This window comes from Haliaeetus albicilla, chromosome 2 (genome assembly GCF_947461875.1).
Source record: "Haliaeetus albicilla chromosome 2, bHalAlb1.1, whole genome shotgun sequence".
Classification (NCBI taxonomy): domain Eukaryota; kingdom Metazoa; phylum Chordata; class Aves; order Accipitriformes; family Accipitridae; genus Haliaeetus; species Haliaeetus albicilla.
The window spans coordinates 69,278,681-69,302,280 of NC_091484.1; the positions used below are offsets into that span (position 1 = coordinate 69,278,681).

Consider the following 23,600-nt stretch of genomic DNA (forward strand, 5'->3'; position numbering starts at 1 on the left):
ATAAGCATCATAACAGAAAACAAGATCAGTTCAGTCTGCAGTGCTTCACCACATAATTCTCATTTTGAAAGCGGTCTGGGATTTGCAAGTGTACAGGAGTAACTTTATCAGGCCAACCTTTGCACAGACTGTCTCTTCCTTCCTTCCTTATTAGATAAGGACATGCACTCTCACTCACGGAGAAAGGATCATAATTGTTTTCCTTCATACAGATATTCTCACAAAGCATTATAGAAATGACATTAACAGCATGCTGAAATGCAATGACACGTGGGAATTTTTTATCCTGACAATGAATTATCACTCTCTGCAGCAGGAAAAAGACTATTTGCCTCCATGTACTGGTGAAAACCTTTAGGGAACCTTTAATAAAAGTCTTTAGAGAACCTTGAATAAAAGTCTTTAGGGAACCTTGAATGGCTACCTACAGCAGAGAGGATTTCCATCTCGCTTCATCTGAGAGATTGATCTCTATAGGTGTGTGTAGACATAGTCTAAAGCTATGTAGACCTCATTTTTCGTACCTCAGCAAGTGCTGTGCTTTCAAGAAATGTAAAATGATAGTTCCAAAGTCAGCAATTGGTCTCAAACGTCATGCTACAATACCTCAGCTCTGTCTTTGCCTTCTACCTGCATTACATGTTGTTTCAAACTGTGAATTGTGGAGGTTTTGACAATGAGCATCGCTGACAAGTCTTTCCCTGTCTGTGGTTGGGACTGCATTGGTTGAGTTGTTTCACCTGGTCTGCACTGGCTCCCTGAGGTTTATTCTACCCCCACAAAATTCAGCAAAATAAAGTGTTTGTGGCAAGTGGGGGGTTGCCAAAGTATCAGATTAGCATAACTTACCAAAATAGCAAATAACACTGCTGACGAACACAGCGTGTCCTGAAAATCTAGTCCCTTTATGGGCAGGAGAGTGATTTTATTCAAGGAGGGGCAAGGGTTGTTTTTTTTTTTCCAGCAGCAGATGATTTAGTTTGGGGAGGCGGGGGTGTTCTACTTACAAAGCCATATTCAGCATTGCAGCCATTCATTTTACGTTACTCAAAAGGGATACTGATAGCTTGTCTCTGAAATCTGAAATAATCAATGCCTTTAAAGTCAGTAGTCTTTTTCCTGGCCCACATAGAAGCTTTGACTGCTTTACACAAATGACTGCATTTTCAACTCAAACTTCATTTCCAAACTTATAAGTTTTACCTAAGGTCCTCACTGCTCTGGGCCTGTCATGCTGAGGTATGAGGAACAGCGAAGACTATTGTGTTCACATGCTTGCGGTATGTCTGTGGGATGTATAAGGCTCTCAGCTTGAGATGGTTTCAGATCTTCCACCTCCTGGCTGTCAGTCCAGTAGCTCAACACCACTTGAGTAGTTAGAAACAATTGCTTCTATGGGACAGCAGGTATCACAGGGGCACCTGCACCGGGCAAGTGATGTTGACCCCGTCTTCATGTCTCTGTTCTCTGCAGTACTTTTTGCTTCTAAGTCAGGATGAAGCCACCAGAAGCAGGCAGGAGGTGGCGATAACTAGTTTGGAGGTGTGAGACTGAGACTGAAAGTGGGAATGATGAACACAGACTAGCAGACTGCCAGAAAGCTTTGTTGTGTTCGTACTGTAAAATCCTCAATTGGAGCTCCTGTGGCCGTTGAGAACAGTGTCTGTCACAGTACCTCTACTTCAGCATCTTGATTTGCTTTTTTCTTGCAAGGCAGGATTTAGTGTGGACACCAAGGGCATGGCATTGGATTTGAAAGTCTGTAAAACACACTAGATATTGTCCACGCACGGTGAAATTCTTCAGTCTCCTGTGGTAGTGTTGCATCACATAATTGTTTAGCCATGTTGTCCTTCCAAATTAATAAATAAACTGTACAGAAAAGAATGAGGTGAAGATTTTAATGCTGTTCGAGATGGGGTTGTCCTGATGTAAAACAGTGTGGTTTTAGAATCTGTGATGTGTGAGTAGATTGTATTAAGTAATCTATACATGGTTCTCTCTGCTTGTGTGTGAACTACTACAAAAGAATGAATAACATTTATGCAGACATGCTCTAAACCAGTTGATATGGCACTAAGTGGAAGCATAGTCATTCTTTCCTGTGTTATCTGAAAAACCCAAGCTGTTAATACAAGTTTCCTTTTCATATTGTTTTGTTTTGCTATGAGAAGAGCTTGACAGATCATTTTTTAACTGATGCATCCCCCAGGGCCATGATATGCTGATGCTCTAAGTTCCACACTTTCTACTGGTTTACGTATGTTAGATTTCTTAATGGAATTTATTAGTCAGTTTCTGGTTGTAAAGTCCTGCGTTAAATGGGATTTGGTTGGTTGAGAATCGGCATTTCTTGGTACAATGGTGAAACAGTTTGCTAGCAGTCTTTTATAGGGCATACAGTTACAACATTTTATTTTTGATTTAAAATTGAGAGTGTTGCAGTTGCTGCATTCAATTATGAAATTTATATGTAATATTGTGTTTGAACTGGTAGTCAGAAATTCATGCATATACATACATTGGTAACCATTTTTTAGATTAAACTTAGTGGGAAATTTTAGGTAATGGTAGTATGAGTCTGATATTTTAAGAAACCGGTGACCTCCCTTTATACATGGTAGAGTAGCAGGTCTCAGAGGCTATGTCTTGCCCAAGGAGTGATGTTCTCCATGGAGCACTCCAGCTCTCATCTTCCTGCCATTCCTTCTGAGGGGCCTCCAAGGAGAGCCATCACTCCCACACTGTCCAGGCACCCACGTTTCCTTCTGTTGAGCAAACTCCAAGAATGGAGACGCCAGGTCTCATCCTAATGTGGAACCAGGATCCAACTTGGCTAAGCATTTGTCCCATGACAACATAGAAATGGATCAACTAACACAAGAGTCAGTGAGGAGACTAATGCTTGACAAAGCCCTTTTTGTCATGGAAGCCCCCCCGGTGCAGGCATGGTGGGGTCGACAACGTTCTCCCCAAAATGTTGTTCAGGGATATACCAGTATTATCCTCTGTTGTTCAAAGGGTGCTTTCCTTGTCTGGTTTTTTTATTGGAAAAGACAATGCACAAGTTTAATTTTAAAAAGCTTTCCTGAAAAAGTACCTTGTCAATTTTTCCTAATTTCATATGCATTCTGGTTATAGTAAGAAAATGCAAATGAAGTAATTCTGGATCAAAGGGGTTACATAGCATACTTTTGAACAGATCAGTTTATTGTCCCATATTGTTTGCTCAGCTATCGAAGTTCTTATAACTTCTGCTATATACATATTTTTAGGTCATGTGGAAAATAAGTAAGCTTTTCTTTTTCCTCTGATCCCATTGCCTCCCTATTTTAGATTGCTTTATTTGACTACATAAAAATTGCATTAAAAATTAGTCAGATACACTTTGAGGCTTTCTTTCCATCATACAGTTTTGCTTTGAATAAATCAATATATTAAGGCAACTGTTCTGTAGTTCTGGTTGCTGCTCTGGTTAAGTGTGCTTTATGGTTGATTTGAAAGACATTTTAATTTGATCTTTTAAGACTCTGTAGGCTATTTTCTGTAGGATCATTCTGTGAAGAAAAGGTTTATACTTCTATGTGCATTTACATCTAGGGCTTTGCTCAGTTGAAGAGCCTAGTGGATAGATGTAAAGTTCATGAAACAGTCATGACAAGACACTATACATAAAGCAGATTTAATGCTGTGGAAGCACAGCATCTCTTAAAGAACAGCTATGGCCTAGACTTGAAAATCATTACATGACTTTTTAGCCCCACTGCTTATATCCCCTTGATGAAAGTAAAATGTAATGTACTTTCTCTAATGGGCACTTGACTATCTGTAGTGCTCCTGAAATGTGTCTGTAACTACGCAATGAAATGCTTATTGATGAATCAGGTTAGATCACCATAAATAGAGATACTGTCACCACTGTATGTCCATCATAACATCTTAAGGGTTGAAAGCTTTCCCCAGGCAGAAGCATCTATAACCTGTATTATTACCTAGAATTGTCACAGAATCATAGAGTAGTTGAGGTTGGTGGAGACCTCTGAAGGTCATCTGGTCCAGCTCCCCTGCTCAAGCAGGGCCACCTGGAACAGGTAGCCGTGGACTATGTCCAGGTGGCTTTCGAGTATCTCCAAGGATGGAGGCTCCACAATCTCTCTGGGCAACCTGTGCCAGCCATTATCATAGTAAAAAAGAAGTGTTTCCTGATGTTCAGAGGGAACCTCCTCTGTTTCAGTTTGTGCCCATTGCCTCTGGTCCTGTCACTGGGCACCACTGGAAAAGAGCCTGGCTTGGTCTTCTTTACACCGTCCCTTCAGATGTTTGTACACCTTGACGAGTTCCCCCCTGAAGTTCAAGGCTGAGCAGTCCCAGCTCTCTCAGTCTTTCCTTGTAGGAGAGATGCTCCAGTCCCTTAATTATCATAGTGACCCTTTGCTGGACTCTCTCCAGTAGTTCAGTGTCTTGTACTGGGAAGCCAGAACTGGACCCAGCACTTGAGATATGCCTCATCAGTGCTGAGTAGTGGGGAAGGATCACTTCCCTCAAACTGCTGGCAATACTTTGCCTAACACAGCCCAGGATACCATTTGCCTTCTTCATGCAAGGGCACATTGCTGGCTCACATTCAACTTGGTGTCCACCAGGACTCCCAGGTCCTTTACTACAAAGCTGTTTTTGAACCAGTCTGCCCCCAACCTGTGTTGGTGCATGGGGTGGTTCCTCCCCAGGTGCAGGACTTTGCATTTGCCTTTCTTGAACTTGGTGAGATTCCTGTCAGCCCATTTTTCCAGGGTGCCATCCTCTGGATGGCACGACCCACTGGCCTATCGGCCACTACTCCCAGCCACTCATCATTTCTGAAGAGATGTGAGAGCAGGCACCATCTGATGACTTCAGTTCTCTTTATGATTTATGTTGTTACAGACAAGAGGATGTCTAGGTTGTGGAATTCCTTTGTCAATGTACAAATGAGCTTTGCTAGTCAGCTAAGTTGCTTAAAGGAAAGAGACTGTTTTCCTTCCAAGATAATGTGCCAAAGGACAATAACATTTTCAGCCAAAGTCACTTCTAATCAGTTCTGTGTATTGCTTTTATTTTGTCATCTATTAGGATGCAGGAAGTCAACAAATAGGCTTTTTGCTTGGAAGCTGTGGAGTTACTGTGGCCTTGACTAGCGACGCATGCCATAAAGGACTGCCTAAAAGCCCCACAGGGGAGATACCACAGTTTAAAGGTGAGGTAATCCTTCCTTATCGTGGATATCACAGGTCATTTACTACAATAACAGTCATTGTACTTTTTTAGTTGTAGTGGGTGAGGATCAGGCCCATGATGAAACACTTGCCACAGGAGCAGCTGTGGCTGCTGGGACATGATTGCCCCAGCTGTGTGTCACTGGCTGGTAAGGGATCACTGCTCCCATCTCATGGCTGCCAAGAGTGCACCTGATCTGGTTCTCCGCTGGCTCAGCCGGGCCGCTGAGATCGTTTGTGGCCACAAGTGAAATTAAACCAACCGGACCGTAGTAGATCAAAAGCAATCGTATGATTCAGTCCTACAGCTAAGTGGTAGGGACAGTAGCCTCTGACAGGAGAGTGGTAATAAACTGTTCGGGTCAATAATAGCTTAAACCGCCAGCTCTTTCTTCAGGGATTGTCTGAGAAGGCCACAATAGCCATGTTAAGAAAGCAGTTCTGGAAAATCTTCTTTCCCATGTTATGCTGAGGTTTAAAAGAAGCAGTGTTTAGGTAGTAGTGACACTCTGGAAGAATTTTGTCTTGTCTTAGCCGTCAGAAGCTCGACAAAAGCTGACTTTTCTTTGTACCTCAGGCTGGCCAAAGCTGCTGTGGTTTGTCACAGAATCTAAACACCTCTCCAAGCCACCTCGTGACTGGTTCCCACACATCAAGGATGCAAACAATGACACAGCTTACATTGAGGTGAGTTAATGAAGATGCATCTTCTCCTCGAATCATTGCATATGGCACTTCTGGATTAGGTAAACATCATTATTCATTTGTTAGTCACAGAAGCAAAGAACATCCTGGTTTAGCCTGTTAATAAGTAATATTTTCTAATAAATTATACCGGATATTGATTTCAGAAAAGTTAATGAAATGTTAAATTGCATTTTGGGAGTTTCTAACGTTAATGTTTTTACATCATCTCTGTGGCTGCCACAATATTATATTAAACTTTCCTTGACCAGTCTTGGTCTCATTCACAGTGTGGGCTTGCCCACTAGCCTTGAGATGGATAGATGGCAAGTTTCACAGTGAAGCTTCAGTTCTCATATCACAACCTTCAGACCCTTTGAAAGAGAAGGAACTTCTTGTTCAAATGCTTGCCTGTCACTTACTGCTTTGTCAGTCACACTCCCCTCAAAAGACCAGCATCAGGAAGGGAAAATGAGCCATGCCCTTAAGTTTAATTTTTCTCTTTTATTTTTTTCCTTTCTTTTTTCCCACTTCTGCATACACTCAAATGCCTTGAATTCAGTGATGTTAGTACTGAATTTAAATGATTATTTAAAGGGAATAAGTTCAAGTGAATGAAGCAAAGGTATTTCTTATCTTCATGCAGTCAGAACACTTGGCTAGAGAAGCAAAGATGCCTCCATTTTCAATCTTGCTGATTATCTTCATCATGGAGAAAGATAAATGTTTAATCTACTTTAATTGCCGCTGACAGTTTTCAGACTGTTGCGTGAAGTTGCAAAAATTATTGAAATCATCAGCAATGATCTCCCACCTCTTTTTTATACTGCTTTCTCAAGACTCTTTCCTATTCTTCTGATCAAAGAGCTCGTGTCTTTCAGACTCTATACGTGTGGATTATTATAACAGCACCCAGCAAGGACTCTGTGGTCAGTTCTTGTCCCATGCCTTATAAGACACAGAATAGAGAAGCTCAGGTTTATTGGCTGGCCTATAAAATCTAACATGTGAACACTGTACAGACTGAATTACGTTATTCTCTGCTAAATCTAGCCAGTCCTTTCGTCATTAACAAGATCAGGATTGTTAGAATTATTTTTCCATAATGCCTGTATTCAAACAGCAGATGGATTTCTGATATCAAGCCTGGGAAGCTTCAGTCAAAAAGAGAAAGCCTATCTGAAAAAAGTGTCTTTTAACAAAAAAAAGCCTCCCAAACTCCTCAATGCTGCTGCCTTCTTAAAATAGTCATTAGATGTGTCCATCATTCACCTACATAGGAAATACTTTAAGTGTAGCTATTAAATAATGGAAATAGGACAACTATTGCACATTGACTTGCCCTGCTTATTTCTTTTTAGTACAAAACATGTAAAGATGGAAGCGTGCTTGGGGTGACTGTGACAAGAATTGCACTGCTGACGCATTGCCAAGCTCTGACCCAGGCATGTGGATACACAGAAGGTATGGAGTACACTTCCCTTGCTTCATCCTTAAAATCAAGTGTGAATTGTAATTCGTTTCCTATCAGGTTCCTGTCTTATGTTTTACATAGATCTGTGTCAAAGGCTTCTAGATTTAAAAACCCGATTTTTTTTTCATTAATTCTAGAAAATAGGCACACGTTTAAAATATCTTTGTGAGGGGTATAAATAATGTCCTAGCCAATACAAATCCTGCAGTGGAGACTTACTATGAAAGTGAAGCTTTGAGGTCATCATTCATGTTATACCGAAGCTTCCTTCCTTTGAGTGGGTTTGTCTTGGGTCAATGCCGTCTTCTAAAAAATAAACTCCGTTTTGTTTTTGTTGGACAGCTGAAACAATTGTGAATGTATTGGATTTCAAGAAGGATGTTGGTTTATGGCATGGGATTCTTACAGTAAGTATGTTTTTTTATTTTGTGTGAGTATTTGAAAATAAACTAACCTAATATGCTTATTACTATCACAAACTGGGTTGTCCTACGGTTTCTTCTAATCCAAATTTTTCTGCTTTGAAAGCAAAAAATATGTGAGTTAAACCCATGATCTTCTGCTAGTGCACTACTTAACCATACTGAGCAGAGTAAAGATTCCAGTGTATTTTTATACATCATGTCAAGTACTCTGGCCCCATTCTTACCATCTTACTCTGATCTTACTGATGCGTGATTTTGAGATCAGACTTTATAGCAGAAAGAAATTAAATTAGTACTTGCCTCTGTAAGGATATGATCCAATGGCATAGCTATATTGCCACTGACTAGCTTTTCTATTGAAATTCCCAGCAACAAATGGTTTTGCTAATGTTAAAGCATTTCTGGTACTTTAAATTGCTTAAACTGTCTACTTGCTGTTTGAATGTCTTCCTCGATTGACATGGGAGGCAACTGACATATTTTTAAGGATTGCTTCTAAAGGTGCTGCTGCAGTCAATGATTGACAAAATACTTAGTATTTACTATCATTTAAAGAACAGATACTGTTTTCAGGGGTCATTGTTCGGGGGTCCCAGGATGTAGAGGCCCTACATGCTATGATTCCCTGGGATCCGATATACTTTTCCCATGCAGTGTTACACTGTTCTTAATATCAAAGGGCAGTAAAAGTGGAAACCGTCTATTAGGCTTAATGCTCCTAAGTATCTCATGTTAAAAACCTATCTTTATCACTGAAGTTGAAAGCAAGCATGTAATAGGGCTTTTCTGTGCCTTCCTTTGCTATTAATCTTGGTATGAACTTCATTTTTTTCATGGCTTGCCTGTAAATGCTTTTCCTATACCTACACTTGTGCCAGACTGAAAGGAGAACTATCTTTTGTAGTTCTACAAGTGTTTAGATGTCTAATCCACTGGCACACTTAACCTTTCTTAAGCCCAGGTTTTCCAAACAAGTACTGTATTTAACCTGAGCTGCTATGAGTGGGGACGTGTTACCCTCAGAAGATGTTTCTAAATGGCAACAGAAGTAAAGCAGCAGCTTATTTACAGGCTGTTTGTTTAGTAGTAACACTAAGAAATCACTAAAGAAATTGACTGCCTCAGACTGGGAGATCAGTTTTGGATCTGTCACTGGTTTCACTCAGCTGCTTTTTCTAAACTTCCTGCAACTTTTCATGACTTTGTTGAAAATACTGGAATTAGCCCACCTGGAGAAGGACTAAAAACTCCTTCATTTATTTTCTGTTAAAATGAATTGATATCTGCTTAATCTGTGATTCCAATTTCTCTGTCTACTGTCTTTTAAATAATTTGTGCCCTACTACTATTAGTAGTTTTTCAGTCTTCACAGAGGTGGATTTCTTTAGAGACATATGTTGCTGTTAATTGTCTTTTTGAGTAAAGAGTCTTCATGTATAGTGAAGTTTAGTAGGCTTAGGTATAATGTTAACCTACATAGCAAACATGCAGACATCATTGTTTATCCAATGTTTTTTTTATTTTTTCTATTTAAAGTGAACCACTTAGAGTATAAATAGGAAGAAGATCTGTTTCTTATTTTTCATTACTGCTTCAAAGTTATGATCTGATTAGTCTAAATCCTTAATCCTTAATTAAAGCATTATAAAATGAGGATCTGTTTCATCTTAATGTAGATAGGTAGATACGAAATGATAAATGCCAGAATTGACAATAAAACTAGCATAGAGTGATTTGCATAGATGCCCCTGCCCATAACACAATATAAATAATTACCATGATTGTTGTATAAAACCCATTTATCTTATTTGATTTCAGAGTGTCATGAACATGATGCATGTTATAAGTATTCCATACTCCTTAATGAAAGTGAATCCACTGTCATGGATACAAAAAGTCTGTCAATACAAAGGTAAGGAACAAGAATATACAAAAGTGTACTTGACCATCAAAATCAAAAGTACAAATCGATAATACAGCTGTGTAGTTTTTATATGGTGTATTAGTAATCTTCCCATTTTTATTGCAGCAAAAGTTGCCTGTGTAAAATCCAGAGACATGCACTGGGCATTGGTGGCACATCGAGATCAGAGAGACATCAACCTTTCCTCACTGCGTATGCTAATAGTGGCTGATGGTGCAAACCCATGTAAGCTGTGCTTCTGCAGTCCAATAGAGAATAGGGAATGCTTTCTGTCTTGCATTTAAAGTTTCAATCGTCAGTCATTTTAGCTAAAATATTTACAAAGTATAGGGTTTGTCTACTGCAAACTATATGATATTTATGGAAACAGTAATTAATTTTGGATTTTTTTAAATATATTTTTCTTTAGCTAATCCTGAAGCAAACTTGATATTCCACGTAATGTAAGTCGCAGTAAATCCAGTTTTGTTTAACATGAAAGACTGAAGTAAATAACCTTAAGCTATAGAAACAGAACATTTCTTCTGAATGATGGTGCTCAGATGCAGAAGTAACTGAGAATTTTAGGGGAATACTTGTACTAGTCTAGAGAACAACATCTGGATCACTTCATGACAATTAATAGCATGAACTGTTTATATTAATTAAGATACCAACATAGAGATGTTCTGCTTGTTTGTAGTAGTTTGCTTTGAGTTCTGAATTAAATCTTTAATTTGCCTCATCCTAAAAAAGAAAATTATAATGAAATTCATACTGTAAATCCAGCAGTAATGGCTTTTCTGTGTAAGCATAGTGAAAGGACTTTATGCTCAAAAATCAGTCTTTATTCTCTGTGCATACACAACTGTATATACATATACATAGATGTAGCAGCTATGACTTCTCTTTCCTGGTGGACATGGTTCCTTTTTAAATTTTTTCTCCTGAAAAGCTTATATATTCAATAGTAAGTTTGCAGTTTGAATAGCATCACTTCAGAAATCAGATTATTTTTCTCCTCTGAATTTTTTTTTTTTTTTTTTTTACCCCAGGGTCTATTTCTTCCTGTGATGCATTTCTCAATGTCTTCCAAAGTAAAGGTCTAAGACAGGAGGTCATTTGTCCCTGCGCTAGTTCACCGGAAGCTCTCACTGTGGCTATTCGAAGGTACTGTGTTACAGCAGTGGAAATAGACCCACTGTAGAATATATGTGGTAATTTGAAAAGCAGTGAAAAATTTATTCCAGTATGAATCTGCATACTTAACTTCTGAATGACATTTTTAGTTTTCATTTTGTTTATGCCAGAGAAGACATACAAGAAAAATTTCTAGAGTAATAATTTAACTTCAGAGTCCTTTATAATATAATTCCCATTTCTGTAATTTTACCTATTTTAAAATGAAATACACTGAAAGGCAAAAGCTAATTCTGTAAGAAGTGGAAAAATGCCACCATAAGCATAAAATTAATTAAAATGTGGGTATTTAAGTGGAATTGCTATCGAGGAAAGTCATTCTTTAAAGTAGTCTGTTTAAAGAGAATTATGACATTCTGCAGGGTTTTTTTGGCTGACTGGTGCTTTTTAACCATTCACAGACTCTCAGTAATCATCTGGAAATACCCTTTGAGTCTGGGGGATTTGTGCCTAGAAACAAAATGGATAAATTCTAATAAAACTATTAAACCTTAAGTATATGAATGTCAGTATGCAGCAGTCACCTGTCATGAGTATTGTAGCTCACAGTAAATGGCATAACTGTTGTCTGTTTTGGCAGAGTTTTCTGAAAGTTATACCTTGAACAGTAGGCACTTTGTTTTTGAGTTCAGATTTCTGCAGCCATTTATAATTGTTTCACATGTTAAAACATGCAGTATAAAACTGTAAAGCACTGTAATAGCATTAAGTAAAATACTTCCTGCCACAAAGTTTAAAATACACTGTCCAAGTGAAATTTAACTGGATTTTCAAATAACTTTCCAACGAAACATCACAGGAAGAAAGACATGAAGCCAAGAGTGTGGTTGACTTTCAGCTGCCTCATTATTAACTTAAAACATCTGAAAGCTATCCATTAGGGACTTATCCTGTCCAGATTAGTTTTCTTTCTGTGAACTACAGGATCTCAGAGAGCCCTTCCTTCAGCTCCACCAGCCTGTTCTCAGCATTATACCAAGGCATACATTGTTTTTCCCTTGCACTGAGTTTCCCTGCCATAGGCTGTGCAGACCTTCACTCCCTAGGAATGAGCTCTTGCTTGTAAGTGCAGAGAGGAGGTGGAAGGGCAGCAGACATCGCTTGTGCTGAGCACTGACTAACAGGAGAGGGGTTTCATTTCCTGTGCTACCCCTGGAAAATCTGCCCCAAATCTCAGGTTATGAAGTGGGAGAACTCACTGCATCTCAACATACGGTGGCTGGCATGCCCTTTCTAGACTTAAACTGTGCTTACAGCCACCTGAAGCACTAGAGATTCATTTTCAAATTAACTAGCATTGAGAGCTTACATAAAAAATTTTATTAGCATATAAAATAGTGGATAATTAAAAAAAAAGGGCATTTTTATCTTCAATGCCTCGCTGTGTAATTACAGAGCAGTTCTTACTACAGTGAATGTTACTGAACACGTATCTCCTTTTTTTGAAATCTGTTTAATGGTAGGATAATACCAGCTGAACTTGGGAGCTTTAGTATTTTTCATTTTATTCAAGCCATCTCCACTGACAGTAAAGTCATTATCATACAAGTTCCAAAGACTTACAGCTGAAGTATGCATTAAAATGACTCCCTGCAGAGCACAGATCCAGAGAGGTACCTGTTAATGCTCTGACTCTTTCAAAATCTATGGTGTATTTTTACTGATCTTCCTACAAGGAAGAGTAACAAAACCAGTTCTCAGTTGAAATACCCTTATATTTTAGGAAAAGACAGTCAGTAATAGACCAGTAGGTACTTCAGCCTTAGAGCTGAATCACGAAGCCTAATATTTAAAGGAACGTGTCATGCAAATAATTCTTTATGGTATTCCCCTTTGGTTTATTGCATATTAGTCTGAACCCACTTGCTTAAGGGAGTGCAAAAGTTTAAGTATAGGTCTGTTCCCATTTAAATGACTGGCAAAAAATAGCAGTAAAATAGATTGTCTGTAAATGGTAGTGGTAACTGTTCTCGAAATGCTCTACAGCTACTCTGTACAAACCAGTCAGCTTTGAAGTAGATGCACGCTGTCCCTCTTTCATGGTTAAGGAAACTAAAGGGGTAGGTTTGTCTGGTGGTTTAAGCTAGATTTACTTAGTATATGAAGTAGGTGGAATTATACCTTTGTTTAGTTGCTCCTACCTTAATCAAAGGATTGATTTTTGTCTAGCAAGCAGTCTTACAGAATTCCAAATCCAGTATTAGAAATTTTGAATATGTAAAGAAAATTTTAAAAGTTAACTTTAAAATTAATTATAAGTACATTGGAATGGGGTTATTTATTCGATACAGCTAGCATGGCTTCACCAAGGGCAAGTCCTGCCTGACCCACCTAGTGGCCTTCTGCGATGGGTTGACTACATCAGTGGACAAGGGAAGAGCTACAGGTGTCTTCTCTCTGGACTTCTGTAAGGCCTTTGAAATGGTCCCCCACAACATCCTTCTCTCTAAATTGGAGAGATGGATATGATGGGTGGACTGTTCAGTGGATGAGGAATTGGTTGGATGGTTGCATCCAGAGTGTAGTGGTCAACTGCTCAATGTCCGGATGGAGATTGGTAACGAGTGGTGTCCCTCAGGGGTCCATACTGGGACCAGTACTGTTTAATACCTTCATCAGTGACATAGACACTGAGATTGACTGCACCTTTGGCAAGTTTGCAAATGACACCAAGCTGAGTGGTGCGGCTGACACACCTGAGGGATGGGATGCCATCCAGAGGGAAGTGGACAAGGTTGAGAATTGGGCCCATGTGAATCTCATGAGGTTCAACAACGCCAAGTGCAAGGTCCTGGGTCATGGAACCCCCGATATCAGTACAGGCTGGGGGATGAAGGGACTGAGAGCAGCCCTGTGGAGAAGGACTTGGGGATACTGGTGGATTAAAAGCTGGGCAAGAGCCGGCAATGTGCGCTCGCAGTCCAGAAGGCCAACCATATCCTGGGCTGCATCAAAAGCAGCATGGCCAGCAGGTCGAGGGAGGTGATTCTGCCTCTCTGCTCTGCTCTGGTGAGACCCCACCTGCAGTACTGTGTCCACCTCTGGGGTCCTCAGTACAGGAAAGACATGGACCTGTTGGAGCAGGTCCAGAGGAGGGCCACAAAAGTGATCAAAGGGCTGGAACACCTCTCCTGTGAGGACAGGCTGAGAGAGTTGGGGTTGTTCATCCTGGAGAAGAGAAAGCTCTGGGGAGACCTTATCGCAGCCTTTCAGTACTTAAAGGGGGCTTATATGACAGATGGGGACAAACTTTTTAGCAGGGCCTGTTGCGATAGGACAAGGGCTAATGGTTTTAAACTGAAAGAGGGTAGATTTAGACTAGATGTAAGGAAGGAATTTTTTACAATGAGGGTGGTGAAACACTGGAACAGGTTGGCCAGAGAAGTTGTGGATGCCCCATCCCTGGCAGTGTTGAAGGCCAGGTTGGATGGGGCTCTGAGCAACCTGGTCTAGTTGAAGATGTCCCTGCTTATTGCAGGGGAGGTTGGACTAGATGACCTTTAAAGGTCCCCTCCAACCAAACTATTCTATGATTCTATGATTTATATCTCATCTTCTTTCCAAGTGATTTTTCTCTTTCTGTTTGGCAGAGGTATTTGTTTTAGGGGAGTTTCTGTGTGGATATCATGGACAAGACAAAATAAGATACCATGTATTACAGGATTGTTGCTGACAAGACGCTTTTTAAGGTGCTGTCAGGTGCTTGGCTCCCCACCTCACTCCTCCATCCTGGACCTCTGACTTTCCTTTTAGTGTCAGATAACTAGTTGCCTGCAAGAGGAGCACGGTTAACTAGTGTCTCATTCAAGGATCAGCCTCAGACTACCAGGATGCCAGAAGTTACTCTGAAATAGCAGCTCTGAAGTGCCTGTCATGTGGACCCCAGTCCTCAGCACGGACTCCCCTCTGCACACCTGCTTCCATTGCACAGCACTTCTGGCTAACGCGGGCAACGCTGCTATCTCAACGCAGGCCACAGCAAGTGTAACGCTATTGACAAGTCCCCCAACATGATCCTAGCAGGCCTCTTGTCTCCAGCTTCATTCACTTCTTGGCACCCCTGTCCTGTACACAGCCAGTGTCTTTCAAAGCTGCACCCACTCTTCTTTTTAGCAGTCTTTGGATGTGATAAGTAATGCAAGAAAATGTATGTGATGAAAGTCTAGATGGCCTCTACTCCTAGAAGGTTGTGAGAAGCTGCATGTGCCTGCAGGAGACCTTTCTTCTCATGAGCAGCAAAATGTGTGTTTTGGGAAGCGAGGGTGACAGGAAGTTGATCAATAATGTCGCTGAAAGTTCCTTTTACATGATGGGAATGTTATTTATCACAGCTTCTTGTTTACTAGCACCATTTGTTATGCTCTAATGCATTTTCAAGTGTGCCCACATCCTTCTTTGTTGACAATGTCACTTGAGAAATAGGCCTCGTAAAACCTATTAATTGAAATTTATAGTGCCAATCACTGCAAGGCTTACGTGAGCATGATTGGCTAAGGCCCATCTAGTATTTCAAGCACAGTAGAGGAGAAATGTCATATAAAAGGACATTAGCTGTTAAAAAATAGTTGTGTTATGATGGACTACTTAGGAAAAACTCAGAATCTCGAACTAAATATTGGCTGGTTTATCCGTCTTGAAAATAGCTGGAGTCTGGCTGCTCTACATGGATGCATTATCAGCATCACATTAGCTTCCGGTTTTGCATTTTAAAATGCAGGACAGTATAAGAATCTTTGCAGAATGAAAAGCCCTGACATATTCTTTTGACTTAATAACTTGCATACGTCAACATTCGTTTGCTCAAGCCACAGTCTACATACATACAATTGTATCCACTGATACAGCAGGTGGGTTTATATTGAAACAAGTTGACAGACAGCTTGTGCTGGTGCTGTGGAATTGTACAGCGTGTCAGCAGTGAATCTGAGCAAACTAAGGCGTTACAAAGAGGCTGCATCCACAACATTTTGACCATGACTGATGAAGGTGTAATTTGTTTTAATTTTCATGGGGTAAATTAGAATAGGAAGAATTCAGTTATATTCACTAAAATAAAGATGGTAAAGTCCTTGCAGCTTCCACAGATACTTGGCAGTGAATCTATTATAACCTAATTTCTTCTGTTCAGTAATTTTAAATGCTTAAGTATTGGGAGTGGGAAGTCATGTCTGTGATTTAAACACAGCATACTTGTATTCTAATCTTGGCTTTGATACTAGTGTGCTAGAGTTAGGCTTTTAGTCTGGCAGGTGAGTTGGGTTTCCTAGGTTGCCCCAAAGTAGGTAACATATAGAGAGTTTATCAAGTTATTTACTGATCAGTTCCAAATATTTAGAGTGCAGTTCCCTCCACATCGTCTGCACTGCCTTTCAGTATTTTTAAAACAAGGCAAAAGGCCTTTACTTGGGTAATCAAACAATCTTTATAAATCTATCTAAAAATTAAATACAAGCTCTTTTGGGTAAATGTTAGGTGTTACTTTCATCTCTGCAGCCCCATATATGTGGGTGGCTACTGAGTAGGAGAGTTGACAGACATAATTACTCAGAAAAGACTGAAATACAGGATTCTGTCAGGTGTAGTAGGGGAAAAAAGAAGGTGAAATTTTAAACTCTCAAATAGAGGTGTATTTGCAATAGTAGTCCATTAAGAATAAATAAATGCTTACGTCTGCCCGATGGTGTACTGATGTTATAACCCATGGTTGCAGGCCAACAGATGACAGCAATCAGCCACCAGGCAGAGGAGTTCTGTCCATGCATGGTCTCACTTATGGAGTGATTCGAGTGGACTCTGAAGAAAAGCTTTCTGTTCTGACTGTTCAGGATGTTGGCTTAGTGATGCCAGGAGGTAAGGAACTTTCTTTGAAACTTACTATTATTCATCAATTTAATTAGCTGTAGAAAGTCATAGGTGGGCATACTTTGCTGTTAGACAACAAGCTTTGGGATTAGAACATGTGTACTTGAAAACATTTTAGTTCAAAAGCATTACCTTGTAAAACTTCATGGTTTGGAAATCCCAAGATTTCTTCTCTCTCTTTACCTCAGTGGCTGTCTTTACTCACATTAGGATGTGCTTTAAACAACCTGTCACCACATCAGAACATCCGTTCCTTAACTGTGAGATACTGGTGCAGAAAATAAGAAAGTTGGATTCCGATCTCTGCAGGCTATAAATATCCATAAGCCTGTCCCAGATGTGACTTGGTAGTGAAAGTTTTCATAACCTATGCTAAGGATCAACAAAATTGCTATCTGAAGGCTTGCAGAATGTTTTTCCAAAGAGCTTGTGCCATCACCCAGTTATTAGTAAAAGGAGGTATGACTGAATAGTTCATGCTGATAAATTCAGACTGAACCAGTGCTTCTAAAGATGAAGATAAGATTTTTCCTAAGAGAGCTAGATTTTAAATGAGATGTTATAGAGACTAGGAAAGGATAATACTGTAGTTTTTCATGAGAGAATGTCTGTTATGCACCAAAGGAATAAAACATAATGAAGCATCTTCTAAAATTTCAGTTGAACAACTTAAAGGAAGATAAGATTGGTTGTTGTCTAACAGTTATAAGATAATATAGATGTGCCATCTTGCACTTCATACTACATCCTGATTGTTTTAATAAAAGTCGATGCTCCTGTTTATCCTCAGAGTGAGAGAAAGGTCATTCAAGATTCTTTACACTTGTACTTAAAAGATGTGCTGATTCATTTCTGGTCTGCCTTGTTCATCATATCCTCTCTCCAACTGCAAAATCTACACGTGCTGGACTCCAACTCCAGGGATTATAGCTAAAGCAGCATAACTGATTCTTATTCACATGGCTGACACATAAAATAGTGCTTCTTCCTCACACCAGTGCTTTCTCATCCCTCCTGTTTAGCTCCTGCTGTCTCTGCAGTCCTTTAAGACCAGTGAAAGGGTGTCTGAGCTCTGATAAATTCTTAGTAAAACAACCGTACTAGTCTGCTAGAATATCTTGATCTTTCATACGGTGTTACTTACTACTTTGTGAAAAGTGGATTTCCTGGTTGCCTGCCTCCCTGGCAATATAATTATTACCAAGAACTCCATTAGGGTATTTCATTTTGCACTGACAAATGTGGCAAATCTGGTCTTCAAAACTGCAAAACTGGGAACACAATCACATTTCACAGCAATATTACAGATCAACTGAAATTTTAGAGAGCAAGGCAAATTAGTTTTTGTTATCAGTGTGAAGACTGAGTTTACATAAAGATCTTCTCATTCTTTGTGTAAATATTATTTATAATACAAATAACATTTGATAATGTTGAACACCTTAATGTTTGAGAAACCAATTGTTAGCCATTAGTCTACATAAAATTTATTTGTTTATGTCTACTCCACCATGATGTCTTTCCCACAGCATTTATGTTATCCTGTAGTTCATTTTATAATATTTTTTAAAGTCCTTTGCTCTCCCTTTAGCTATAATGTGTTCAGTGAAGCCAGATGGAATTCCTCAGCTCTGTAAAACAGATGAAATAGGAGAACTTTGTGTATGTGCTATTGCAACGGGTACATCATATTATGGACTCTCGGGCATGACCAAAAATACTTTCGAGGTAAGCTGACCAAAAAATTCTATATAAAATCCTTCCTTTTTAACTTTTTCTATTTTGAGAAAATATTTGACATAAAATATTGATATTAGTAATATCAGAATGGCAGTAATCATCGATGCTTGTGGCTTGGGACCTATACTCTAGCCAGATAATCTGCACTGAAGCCCAATTCATCAAGTGCTATAGTTGATCTTTATGTGGGTTTAGTTTTGGCTCTGAAAAGCTTGTACATTAATTTTGAAAGAAGATACCATGGGCTGAAACAATCAGAAGGAAAGCGGGAAGAAAGACAAAGTTCAAAAATGTAATACTGTACAAGTCTATGAGCTAGCTACGTGCAGAATTTGATTGCTGCAAACAGTAGGAAGGCTGCTGGGTATCTTTAAAAAGCAGTTTCTAACATTTCCACAATGCAGCCAGCATTAAAGGCTTGCATTTATACAGAATCCTGACAGATGTAGTCTTCAAGAGGTATCTGAATAGCAAAGATACCTTTTCCTAATTAGTCCCCACCTGCTCTTGTTTGAATTGCCTTAGGGTAAAGCCTTTTTGCTTTGTGGAATCTGTTTTCCAGTAGGTTTCAGCCCCGGTGCAGACAGCTGTATTGATAGCTCTGTTGTACCTGCTCACTTGTTATCATTAACTTCTGCTGAAGCTGGTATGAAAGGCTGAACAAATCAGAGAAATACTGAAAAAATGTGAGCTGAGATTTTTATTAAGTTCTGATCCTTTTCTATTTTAATATTTCAGAAAAAAAGTTAAGACAAATACATTTACATTTCCCTTAACAAATGCTCCCATATTACCATTTTTAATAGACCAAACTTGACTAATATCTGCTGCAAAATGCAGATCTGAATGTTGTAAACACTATACATTAAATAATTAATGGAGTCTAGTGGATACGATTCTCCATCCTGCTATTGAGGCTAGGAATCCTACTATGCTATTGTGATCTGAAATTTGTTGATAGGTGATTACTGTGCTACAAGTACAATTGGCAATACCCAGTGTGAATGATAATCCCAAATTTGATATATTTCAGGGTAGAAACATACTTACATTCATTTTGTAGTACTTGCTGTAATTGTAAAATCATTCATAATTCATAATTGGGTCTGCAGTTTAATAGCATATTTAGACTAATTTAGATTTATTCCTAATAGTAAGCAAGTAAATTGCCATTGAGTGAGCAGGACCACTCATTTTTAAAGTTAAGCGTGTTCTTAGGAGCCCTCTCCAAGTGGACCTCTTTTCTGTTTTACTGTGTAATTCATGGTGCAGGTATTAGAGAGCCAAAGAGCTTTGTGTTCCTGAAATGAATTATGGCTGAGGATGTATAAGCATTAAATCTGTTCAGTAAGAGTCACCCATGGGCATCTGGCAGCAGAATTTGACCTTTGCTTTTTGATGAGCCTTGAAGGACACTATATAGCCATGGTCTTCCACTTGCCATTGTCTTGAATAACTTGCCTTTAGACAATTTCAGTTTAAAGAAGTGACGGCAGGAAAGTGTGGTTGTGTCAGAATGCAGCTCAAAGTAGCTCATGTGCCAGTAGGATAATGCTGTGCTAGTTAGGATAGAAAAAGAGGTAGAAATCTATCCTGTGGAAGTCACCTATGTGTCTGGTGTTCAAACATTTAGAGAGGCTCTGATTAGGGCTGTATTTTCAATTTTAGACATGCTACAGAAGGCATTATTACTGATATTGTGAGGACTTAATTGACCTTAGATAAAAATGTGGTCAGCTGGAAGAGTCATTAATATACGGTACCTTAAAATAGCTTCACTTCGAGCCTGCTTATTTCTCTATACTGTGCTGAAAATGAGCATGAGGTACTGAGAAGAACCTCCTCTGTAATGTTTACGATTTAATCTCTCAGTAACCTGTACATAGCACCTCAAGTTAGCTGCACGCTGCACAGCAGTTCTTTTTATTCAATACTGTTTATGTTGATTTATGTATTTTTTAAGGTCATAAATGATTTACAGAGCCATGGTTAGGGAAAATGTGTATGGTAAACAGAGTGGGATTGAACTTGCTGGAACTCAGGTACTGAAAATTACACACACTAGTCTAGGAGTTTCCTGACACTCCCTTTGTGGTCAGTGAAGAGTAAAGAGCATCACCAGCGACCTATTTACTTCATTCCAGAAGAGCCATCTGAGAGAGCACGCCTGAAATATTTTGCAGTGTGATCTCTGTGTATAGAATTGAACGCCTGTGTTTCTCTGTCTTACAGGTGTTCCCTATGACCAGTTCTGGTGGCCCTATCACTGAATATCCTTTTATAAGGACCGGACTGCTAGGCTTTATAGGACCAGGTGGACTTGTCTTTGTTATTGGCAAAATGGATGGTTTGATGGTTGTCAGTGGAAGAAGACATAATGCTGATGATATTGTAGCAACAGCACTGGCCGTAGAACCAATGAAATTTGTCTACAGGGGAAGGTTTGATCCTTTCTTTTCTTACATTATGTAGAAATCCTTATTTTGCTTAGAGCGGCTGTAAGGGACACAAAATGCTTTCAGAAGGCAGTGCCTAATCTGCACAGTGGTTTCCCTCCATTGCTTTTCATATTGCTAGAACCAGGAGACAGCAGAGGGAAGCCTAAGACAGTGTTGAGGCAGAATTTAGATACCAAGTTCCAAAACTGTGATTGCTAAAATTTCCAGTTGAACAGCTGGTTAATTCTGAAGATGTTGACTCAACAGGATCCTTTCTGTTTGAGTTGAACATTTCCAATATGCCTAACACTGAAGTTCTTGAACATGATAGCGTTTCCTTAGCAGTTCCTTGTGTGACCTTCCTAATGTGCTGAAACTGAGCAGGAGACATCTAAAACTTCTGAAGACCCTAATGCTGTAACATGCGCTCACACTTGATCACATGACAGACCTCTCATAAAACGATGTTGCAGTTACTTTCTCCTAACATGGAGCCAAAGAAGGTGCTTATGCTGGCTGTTATACAACAGCTTAACAGCAACCTTGGTGTGACCCAAATTTAGTGCTTTTCTTCCCAAGAAGGTTCACTTTTCCAACCCTGCTGTGACTTTATGCCTGTATTTACATGTTTCTAGAACAAAGTCCCCTACTCCTCCTCCAGAAGTTATCCAAAACTGTTCTTGTTGCTTTTTCCCCATAAATAACATACTAATTGATGTACCAGTTGTGAGTAATAAATAACAAAATCATAGTCTGGAGAATTAACTTAGAAGACTTTTTTTTTCATCTGTCCTGGCACTAAATAATCTTCTCTCCTTCTCTTCTATAGAATAGCAGTGTTTTCAGTGAGCGTGCTGCATGATGAAAGGATAGTTATTGTTGCTGAGCAAAGGCCAGATTCGACAGAGGAAGACAGTTTTCAATGGATGAGTAGAGTTCTCCAGGTAATGCTCTTTATGTATGTTTGGAAGCTATTTTTTCCCAGTTTATATTCGTTTTATTGATCTTTCAGGCCCCCAAGGTAACTGACATTTGTCTTTGAGTAATTGTAAGTCCACTTTCAGTTGCACTTGCACCTAATGAGCACAAAATTAGATTCTTCTGAGTGATAGTTCCTATCTGGGCTGCACATACCCACAGAGTGATCATTTTCCTAATCAAAATGCTATAAGAAAACAGGGATGAATTGAAGTAATAGCAAGGAGAGAGTAGTGTATGGTTTATAAGGATATAGTCATTCATTACTTCAGAAGGGTAATGAATGAATGTATTATATACTCTTACTGTCAAAAGCTACCGAAGTCTCTTACTAAACAGTTATTGGCACTGAGAATGGGGTTGACCTCATCAAAAGTAGATATATGTATCTGAGCTAGATCTCCAGATATATTTTTTTTATCGGTGGGAGAGAATTATGTGTTTGAAGGGCACCATGTTGATAGCTAAAATAAACTGAATGAAACACAACCTAAAAATGCTAATTTCTCTCCACTGAGATGAAGTGATTGATTAGCTCAGATCGTGGTATCTGCAGTGAGGTTATCTGCATAGAGGACATCTATTGCATGGAATCCCATTCCAGCTGTCTGGAGGATCATGCAAGGCACATACCACTGTGATGAAACCCTCCTTGGTGGTGTCATTCAACAGTTTGACCAGAAGACAGAAGCTACTGAATACTAAAAAGTTTTGATCTTAGCTTTACATATAGCAGTCCAAGTTAAGGCAATATCATTACCATACTCAAAGTTTTTTCAACTCTAGTGTCCACACACAAAAAATCAGATACTTTAGATAGTAGTCATCTTCCATCTCCTTCATCTCCATGGTTCAGCCAATTCTCACTCAACAGAAATAGGTTTAATGGAGATGTAGTCAAATTAAGTCTGTCTGTTGCTACCTTGTGAAATGGTCTCAGCTCTGTCTACAGGTGGTCGCCCGTTACTTCCACTTCCCTTTCCTACCTTCCTTTCTGTCCTTCCTAAAGGACTCTTCTCAGGTAAATATATTGCGAACATCTTTTTTTACTTTACCCAAGAGCCAAAGAAAAAGATCCCACACAATTCAGAGAAGATGTTATTATTCGTTATTGCTTTGTACTGAATAAGAAAGGGATTCTGTCTACTGTATCCTTGAAGAAACTGAACAAAAAAAGCTTTCATCCATCTCAAGACAGGTATATCTGCTCTCTTGATTTAAAAGATAGCTACATTTCATACAGCTAGAGGCATCTCATATTCACAGTTGGTCTAAATTATTACTGAGAAAAGCTAGAACCTCTAGCTTGTCTGTCACACAGAAATCCATTGAAGCACCTAGTAGCATCTAGGGCAGCTACTGTAGAAGGAAAGGCTTTTGGATTGCCCATGCTTCAATAATTTTTATCAAGTAGCAAGCGCCTAAAGAAAAGGTTGAAACTCTGGACTTACACTTCTTCTGTTTTGTCAGCTGAGCACTTTTGTGACTTCTACAGCAATCATGTCTTACACCATCATAGCCAGTAGAATTCAGTACTGAACACTGTGGGAGTCATGCGTCAAGTTACCCGTGCCAAAAGTCAGTCCTGTTATTCTGAGTATGATCAAGTCACAGCAGTGTCTGAGAATGGTAGGCCATATATCA

At 39.3% G+C, this 23,600-nt stretch overlaps 1 protein-coding gene across 6 annotated transcripts in view; it reads left to right on the forward strand.

The window, feature by feature from the left end:
- The window catches only part of DIP2C (disco interacting protein 2 homolog C), a 336,675-nt gene that overhangs the window by 243,007 nt on the left and 70,068 nt on the right, over positions 1 to 23,600 (forward strand). For all 6 annotated transcript variants that reach the window (XM_069778160.1, XM_069778161.1, XM_069778163.1 and 3 more), the window contains 11 exons: positions 5,110 to 5,233; positions 5,830 to 5,939; positions 7,298 to 7,400; positions 7,753 to 7,817; positions 9,654 to 9,747; positions 9,865 to 9,984; positions 10,794 to 10,908; positions 16,649 to 16,788; positions 18,392 to 18,528; positions 20,773 to 20,981; positions 21,808 to 21,922. In XM_069778160.1, coding sequence (XP_069634261.1) covers positions 5,110 to 5,233; positions 5,830 to 5,939; positions 7,298 to 7,400; positions 7,753 to 7,817; positions 9,654 to 9,747; positions 9,865 to 9,984; positions 10,794 to 10,908; positions 16,649 to 16,788; positions 18,392 to 18,528; positions 20,773 to 20,981; positions 21,808 to 21,922 — 1,332 coding nt within the window. The remainder of the gene's footprint in view (positions 1 to 5,109; positions 5,234 to 5,829; positions 5,940 to 7,297; positions 7,401 to 7,752; positions 7,818 to 9,653; positions 9,748 to 9,864; positions 9,985 to 10,793; positions 10,909 to 16,648; positions 16,789 to 18,391; positions 18,529 to 20,772; positions 20,982 to 21,807; positions 21,923 to 23,600) is intronic.